This window comes from Dipodomys ordii, unplaced genomic scaffold, assembly GCF_000151885.1.
Source record: "Dipodomys ordii isolate 6190 unplaced genomic scaffold, Dord_2.0 Scaffold13, whole genome shotgun sequence".
NCBI classification, from domain to species: Eukaryota; Metazoa; Chordata; class Mammalia; order Rodentia; family Heteromyidae; genus Dipodomys; species Dipodomys ordii.
In genome coordinates this window covers 18,451,086-18,459,283 of record NW_012267229.1, presented here as the reverse complement: position 1 = coordinate 18,459,283, position 8,198 = coordinate 18,451,086, and the positions used below count along the sequence as shown (strand labels likewise).

At 48.1% G+C, this 8,198-nt stretch overlaps 1 protein-coding gene across 2 annotated transcripts in view; it reads right to left on the bottom strand.

Annotated features, from left to right (window-relative positions):
* Nucleotides 1-8,198, bottom strand: part of Adig (adipogenin) — a 13,196-nt gene that overhangs the window by 3,146 nt on the left and 1,852 nt on the right. For both annotated transcript variants that reach the window (XM_013010810.1, XM_013010811.1), the window contains exon 2: nucleotides 5,733-5,865. In XM_013010810.1, coding sequence (XP_012866264.1) covers nucleotides 5,747-5,865 — 119 coding nt within the window. In that variant the 3' untranslated portion in view covers nucleotides 5,733-5,746. The remainder of the gene's footprint in view (nucleotides 1-5,732; nucleotides 5,866-8,198) is intronic.

Genomic DNA, 8,198 nt, shown 5'->3' with positions numbered 1-8,198 from the left:
TCTGAACTCTGAGTCTGGGCGCTGTCCCTCAGCTCTTCAGCTCAAGGCTAGTGCTCTATCACTTGAGCCACAGCGCCACTTCCGGCTTTTTCTGTTTATGTGGTGCTGAGGAATCGAACCCAGGGCCTTATGCTTGCAAGGCATGCACTCTACCGCTGAGCTACCTTCCCAGCCCCCATCATTTCTTTTGGTAAGTGTTCTGGGGAGATCAGAAAGAGGCAGGGAACATACAGGAAGAAATCAAACACTTGCAACTCAAGATTACATTTTCAGCTTGGCCAAGAATAGCATAGCCTTGAGTCCTCATTAGGAAGAGAACAACAGGATGTGTGTTTAGCACACTTACAACATCCATTCAGAGCCTCACAAATACACCATCTTCTAGACTGTTCTGTTGCCAGGATTGTGCTGATACATAGCATATGTACAAAAGCACATAAATTCTAGATGTGTTGCATGGCTGTCTCTTGTCCTAACTTAATTTTGGTTTTGTTGTTGATTTGGTGCCAGTACTAGGGCTTGAACTCAGGGCCTGGAGGTTGTTTCTTAGCTTTCACACTTAAGGTTGGTGCTCTACCACTTGAGTCACAACTCCACTTCCCACTTTTTGGTGTTTCATTGGAGTTGAGAGTCTCACAAACTTTCCTGCCCAGGTTGGCTTTGAATGATGATCTTCAGATCTGAGCCTCCTGAGTAACTAGGATTTCAGACATGAGTTTCAGGCCCCCAGCATAACTTGGGCTTTAAACACTGACTGAGCACATGACTACGTACCAAGCAGCAGATACATCTGAATTGTGGTTTAATACAATGGTCCACATAGACAGTGCTGTGGAGAGAGTCCCAAGAAGATGAAGAATCCACCCAGATTATCTAGTAAGTGGGACAGCCAAGATTTGAACCCAGGTTGTAAGCTCCAGTGAGTGCCAAGCTCCTAAGAGCCATGACTGAAGGTTTCAGGAGGCCCCGTGCTGTTAAGAAGGAAGGAAGGAAGGAAGGAAGGAAGGAAGGAAGGAAGGAAGGTAGACAATTTGCTTCAGGAGGCAGCATCCCCAGAAAGGCCAGGGTTTGGTGCCCCTCCACCATAGTCTGAAGCACACACACATCTCTCCCATTGCCAGCCAAGTGTTGTGGGCTGAGGGCTGGAATTTCAGAGCTCTGGCCCAATGTGCACTGTGGAAGAGAAATTCTTGCCTTATGGGACTACTGTGGAGACCCAAGAGACACCTCCCTCCCCTGCCTGTGACGCTGGTACCTGCAGCCCAGGTGGGCGCAGAGCTGGGCATAGCACCCTTGCTGTGTGGTGATGCAGGGCCACGGGATCTGGGGACAAGGGGAAGCCAGCATTAGGGCAGTGCCTGCCTTTATGCAGGCAGCAGGGAGTAGGGTAGATTTTACCATGTGCTGGCACCTGGGGCTCCCAGGTCTGCTACCACATCGCCACCTCTTGGGCTGACAGAAGTACAAGGTGAACAGGAAGGAGGAAAGAAGCAAGGACAGGAACACACCCATTCCCAGACATCCTTATACCTGGGCAAACGCCTGCTCCTAGGGTGCAGACTGGTTCCACCAGGCCCACATTAGAAGGCAGACACATGCATTCCAATGGATATGCATGTGTGTGTGTGTATGTGTGCATGTGTACACACATGCGTGCACGCACACACACAGAGTCTGGCTCACCTATACCTGATCTGTGAAGCAGAACAGTACCTTTAAAAAAAAAAAAAAGGACAGCTAGGTGTCAGTGGCTCACGCCTGTAATCCTAGCTCCTCAGGAGGCTGAGATCTGAGGATCCCACTTCAAAACTAGCCCAGGCAGGAAAGTCAGTGAGACTTTTATTTGGCCAGTCCTGGGGCTTGAACTTAGGGCCTGCACACTGTCCCTGAGCCTCTTTTGTGCTCAAGACTAGCACTCTACCACTTGAGCCACAGTACCCACTTCCCTGTGAGACATCTCCACTTAACCACAAGAAAATTGGAAGTGGCACGGTGGCTCAAAGTGGTAGAGCACTAGCCTTGAACAAAATGAGCTCAGGGACAGCATCCAGCTGAGTTCAAGCCCCATGGCTGAAAAAAAAAATCAGTCTAGCTTGGTGGTACATATCTATAATTCTAGCACTCAAGAGGCTGAGGCAGGAGGATCAGGAATTAAGGTTAGCCAGTCTACATAGTTTAGACTCTGTCTCAAAGAAAACAAAACCAAGTGAAAATCAAATACCCAGATAAGTGAGTGGGACCAGCATTGGTGACCCAATGCTTCACCTTGGCTGTCTCCTCCCTCTGAGCCTTCTTGGTACCTCAGTTTCCTCTGTGGCATGGGGATGGGTGACATTTGCCAGGTAATAGGGAAACGGCATGTAAGCTGGAACCCAGGGTATACAAATGGAAAGCTTTGGTAATGGGTAGAGGACCCCAGGGAGCAGCACCAGGGGTGGGGGAGAGTCGGGACCTGCAGGGGTCTTCTGGGAACTAGAATATGATACAGCAGAAGCTGGCTGGGTAAGGGACACTGGATCTTAACTCCTTGGTCTGTGAAAGGAAACTCATCTGTCTTTAACAAGAATTGATAGGAGTCTTGCTGGGGACAACACAAGAAGGCTTCCTGGTAGAGGGGGGGCCTCTAGGCCCAAATAGAAGTTGAAGGCTGAAGGCCAGGAAAGAAAGATCTGAAGGGGCCTTGGGGACACAGAGGGACTATTCCTCCCAGCATGTGTCCTGTTCCTGCACCTGCTGTGGGCCACAATCCTTCCTCCAGGCCAGAATAAATACCATGGCGTCCCCAGGTTGTCCTGGCCTTCTTTGCTGTCCTCCCAGGCCTCCTCCGGATGGCCGTGACCTCCCTGGCAGTGTACTCACCTTCAAGACCAGAAATGTTACCAGATGCCAGTGGCTCATGCCTGGGATCCTAGCTACTCAGGAGGCTAAGATTTGAGGATTGCAGTTGAAAGCCAGCCTGGGCAGGAAAGTCAATATGACTCTCATCTCCAATACATGACTCAGTGAAAGCTGGAAGTGGCACTGTGGCTCAAGTGGTAGAGCGCTATCCTTGAGCAAAAGCAGCTCAGGAACAGTGGTCAGGCCCTGAGTTCAAGCCCTAGGACCAGAAAAAGAGAGGAGAGAGGAAGAGAGAGGAAGAGAAGAAGAGGAGGGAGAGGGAGAGAGAGAGAGAGAGAGAGAGAGGCACCCAAGTGCGCATTAAACAGCAGCAACTCCATGGTTCCATCATAACGAGACACTTGGTAGATTCACCATAGGCTTTATCAAATAAACACTAGTAATTAACATCCACCTGAAGCCTACTGAAGGACGCTCATAGCAAGCCCACTCTGAACTGTCTGGGCCTGGGTCCCCCAGCTGATGAACAGACTTGACTGGGCCCAGAATCAAACGTATTCTTCTGGGTATAAGAACACCCTCATAGCTGGGCACCAGTGGCTCACGCTTGTAATCCTAGCTACTCAGGAGGCTGAGATCTGAGGATCTCAGTTCAAAGCCAGCCCGGGCAGGAAAGTCCGTGACACTCACAATAAACCACTAGAAAACCAGAAGTGGTGCTGTGGCTCAAGCAGTAGAGTGCTCGCTTTGAGCTGAAGAGCACAGGGACAGTGCCCAAGCCCAGAGTTCAAGCCCCACGACTACAAAAAAAAAAAAAAAAAAGAACACCCTCATTTCTTGAACATGGACCCCCAGCTTCTGGCACAGCCCTGACCCAGCACTGCTGAATTCAGCAGTCCTTGCAGGACTGGTGCTCCAGTATGATGGTAGAGAATAGTGGATCCAACATAGAGGACATGGGTTGTGTTTGTGTGTGGGGGGGTGGGGGGGGAATGTCCCAGAAAGGATCATCAGTCAGCAGTATCTTCTTCCCTCCCTGGCAAGTCTCTCCCATTCTACGGTAGACATAGCCCAGTTGAGCAAGCCAGTGCTGGTTGGGTCTAGAGATGACAGTGATTAAAGGAGGAAGAGACATAGATCAATGGTGGTCTAGGAAAGACTATACAGATGGACAAAGTAGAGTGTCATATCTACCCCTGGGAGTGCTGTGTGTGTGTGTGTGTGTGTGTGTGTGTGTGCGTGTGTGCACGTGCGTGCGCGCGCGCTAATACTGGGGCTTAAGCTCAGGGCCATGTTTCACTTGGCTATTTTGCTCAAGGCTGGTACACTACCCTTTGAACCACACATTTACTTCTGACTTTTTGCTGGTGAATTGAAGAGTCTCATAGACTTTTTTTTTGCCCTGAATTGGCTTTGAACTGCAATCCTCAAATCTCAGTCTGCTGAGTAAGCTAGGATTACAAGAGTGAGCCATCATGGGCATGGTTCTTTTGTAGAATCTGAGCATCTCATTTCCTTGACTGGACACAGCCAGGATAGGCTGCATAAGGCATTCAGGGGATCATTAATAAGTAAACATGTATGTTCAAACATTAGAATTTAGAATTGGGGTGTAGTTTAGTGGTAGAGTGCTTTCCTAGCATGGACAAGGTCCTAGATTCAGTCCCATACACTCCTTAACCCAGTGTAATCTTTCACACCTCTCTGCAACAATTTCCTCATCTGTATCATAAAGACAAACTATTATTTCCTATGAAGGTATTTCATGAATTGCATCTGTGTCTTCCATTTTTAACTAACTACTTGCCTTATATACTTTAGGAAGATTGCTTATTTATCTCTGAGTTGCACCAACTTCCCATAGGATTCTACACACACACACACACACACACACACACACACACACACCACACCTTTTTTTAGGATTAAGTCTCCCTGGAGATTCAGGCTCTTTGAAATAACTTGGTGCAGATATGGTATTCTGTAAACCTAACTACTCAAGAGGCTGAGATGTGAAGATCATCATTCAAAGCCAGCTGGGGCAGGAAAGTCCTTGAGACTCTTATTTTCAATTAATCACAAAAAGCTGGAAGTGGAGCTATATGGCTTAAGTGGCAGAGTGCTAACCTTGAGCAAAAAAGCTCAGGGAGAGTGCCTAGGTACTGAGTTCAAGTCCCAGGACCAGCGTGTGCACATGCACGCACACACACACACACACTCGCATGTGCATGCACACACACACACACACACACACACACAAATCAGGATATAATAGCAGAGCACTGACCAAGCTTAAGACTCCTAAGCATGGGATCTTGTGGGACTTCACAGTCACAAAGATGGCCCCATAAGCATACATGAGTTCATAAGGGGCCCGGGCCCTTCATTGTCAAGGTTGTGATGGGAAAGGTTGGATAAGATTCTGCAACTGAGATTCAGTGAGAGTCCTTGCTTCTCAGTCTGTCTCCTTCCTCCACTCAGGGTAGAGAACATGGAGGAGGCCAGGCTCTGGTGGCTGTGGGGACAGACAGAGGTGCACATGGAGAGATAGTAGTAAGAATGAAATCATTAGGACTCGCTCTTGGTGGGTGGGCCATGGGTAGGAAGGACAGGCTGGAGGCTTCCCCTCCAGGAGTGGTGAGCAGCTGGATCCATGGAGACGTGGGGGCTGTGGGTGGAGGAGAAGTGAGCAGGTGATCCAGCTGTTGTCTTTGGAACAAGAGGCAGAGACAGAACATGGCAGAGACAGTAAGCTCTGTACCACGGTAGAGACAGAGCCAGGTTCCAGTGTGGCAGGAGGGCAGAGCTTCAACATGGCAGCTTCCCAGGCTTTGGGCAGGCCCAGGGAACCCCTCTGAGTCCCCCACCCGGTTCCTTCCCCAGAAAGGCCTTACCTGGTAGAACAGGCTCACTGGCAGAGTCTCTCCTCCTCTTGGTCATAGAGTAGCCCTTCTTGGTAAATCTCAGCCAAGCCTTTGCTCCAAGATTCCCATGTGAAGAGCACATCTGAACTGTTTTCCTCTGAATCTGTGAAGACCCAAGATACAGCTTCTGGAGCACTGACATCCGATCTTACACCCCAGCCCATAAAGTTACCTGCTGCAGTCTTATGTGAGACCAGAAGACACAAAGAAGAGCTATGACTTAGAGACCAGCCCAAGACCTCAGGAAGAATTTAGGGCCTTGGTGTTCTAGAAAGGTTATCTTATGGCTCAGAAAGTGGTCAGATCCATCTATTAGGAAGGGAAGGGCCTTAGAGATGACCTACAATTGGAGTATATCCAAGGGGGGGAGGAGATACTGAAGACACAAAACCAGCCATTGACCTGCCCATCCATTCATCTATCTAGCAAGCATGTGGCCTTGAGTTCAAACCCCAGTACTACAAAAAAGGGTAATGGCTTGAAGTAACTACTCTTCATTTGAGATCAGGATTCTTTTCTGAAAATATGCTAAGTGTTGAGTGGTTATCATGCTGTTTTCTCAATTAGTCCTCTTGCCAACTTTTTGAAGGCCATTATAGGTTAAGTATCTCTTACTTGAAAGACTGGGAACTAGAAATGTTTTAGATTTGGGAATCTTTGCATCGATTTTTTACTGGAAACCTAAAACTTTCTGAATGTCATTCTAGATTTCAGAGTTTAGGAAGGAGGGATGCTCAATCTGTGAAGGATCTTCCATATTTTGCAGGTGGGGAAGGCTATGATGGCTCGTAACCAGTTAGTGGTTGGACTGAATTCAAACTCACCCTATCAGCTCTGCCATTGTGGGGTTCCACTGAGTACACTCATCTTGAAGTCAAGATATTCAGAGGCATTGTTGGATACCTTGCTCCAAGGACCACAATGCAGGTGAGCAGCTGTTCCCTAAGCACAATACTGTACCCCTCCAGTCTCAGCCCGAATCCATCACTGGACACTTCCATTTTCTTCCTGCAAGTTCCTCCCCTCTTCTCCTGGTCATGGCCAGAAGTTACTAGTGTCCAATGGATAACTTTCCCAGTATCCTACGGATAACTTTCCCAAGAGTTGAGCTGACAGTTTTGTCTTTTCTTGGGTCCATATGATCTGACTGGGCAGCTCCCCTTCCCTTTCTCCCTTGGCTTGGGAAAATGCAACCTCCTGCTTTTTCTGGCATTTTCTGCACTGGTGGGTCCTGAAACATCTTTTTTGGCCCTGCTGAGCCAGGACTTGAGGATGGTGCAGCTGGGAGGAGTCAGAGCAGTTCTTGTCGTTGGCCTGGAATCTAGCTGATTCCAAGAAAGGGACACAAAGCAGAAGAGAAAACCCTAAGCCTGGGTCAAGCACAGTGGCTCATATTTGTTACCCCAGTTACTCAGGAGACAGAGATTGGGATTGGGAAGATTGTAGTTTAGCTAACAGACTCCATCTCAAACAATAAGCTGAGCATGGTGGTTCTCATTCATGGTTTCATCTATGTAGGAGGAATGAGAAGGAACATGGAATGAAGGTGGCCCTTGGCAAAAACATGAGAGCCTGTTTGAAAAAATGATAAAAGCAAAAAAGACTGGGTGCACAGTTTAAGGAGAACATTTACCTAGCAAGAAAACCACAAACCTGTGTGTCTCGAAACTCTAACCCTCTAAACTCTGGCAGAGCTTTGGCCAATGGCCAACACAACAAGAAAATACTCTCAATAATACTTAGAGCAAGAGGTCTCAGGGGACCCTGGGAGAGGATACCCCACTTTAGGGAGGGCATATCTTTATGGCAGAATTAACAAAAGACTTCTAAACCCAGAGAGATAGCTTTCATAAAAGCCAGTTCACTAGCTGGGCATCCATAGTTCATACCTACAATCCTGGCTACTCAGAAGGCTTAGATCTGAAGACTGTGGTTCAAAGCCAGTCCAGGCAGGAGAGTCTGTAAGACTCTTATCTACAATTATCATCCAAAAGCCAGATGTGGAGTTGTGGCTCAAGTGGTAAAGTACCAGCCTTGAGCAAAAAAGCTATGGGACAATGCTTAGGCCCTGAGTTGAGGCTCTAGTAACACACACAAACACACACACACACACACACACACACGATCCTGATTCCCCACCAGCTGCTGGACCCATGTCTGAGTAACACACACACACACACACACACATACACACACACACACACACACACACGATACTGACTCCCCACCAGCTGCTGGGCCCAATGTCTGAGTAACACACACACACACACACACGATAATGACTCCCCACCAGCTGCTGGGCCCAATGTCTGAGCTTTGCTTTTCAAAGAGGGTTTTGGTCTACCTTGGAAATTTGAGAATATGTTTTAATTAAGCCTTTCCCAGAAGCAACAGGACTTCAGGCTCTTGCCAGGAAATACACTAATTACATAATCA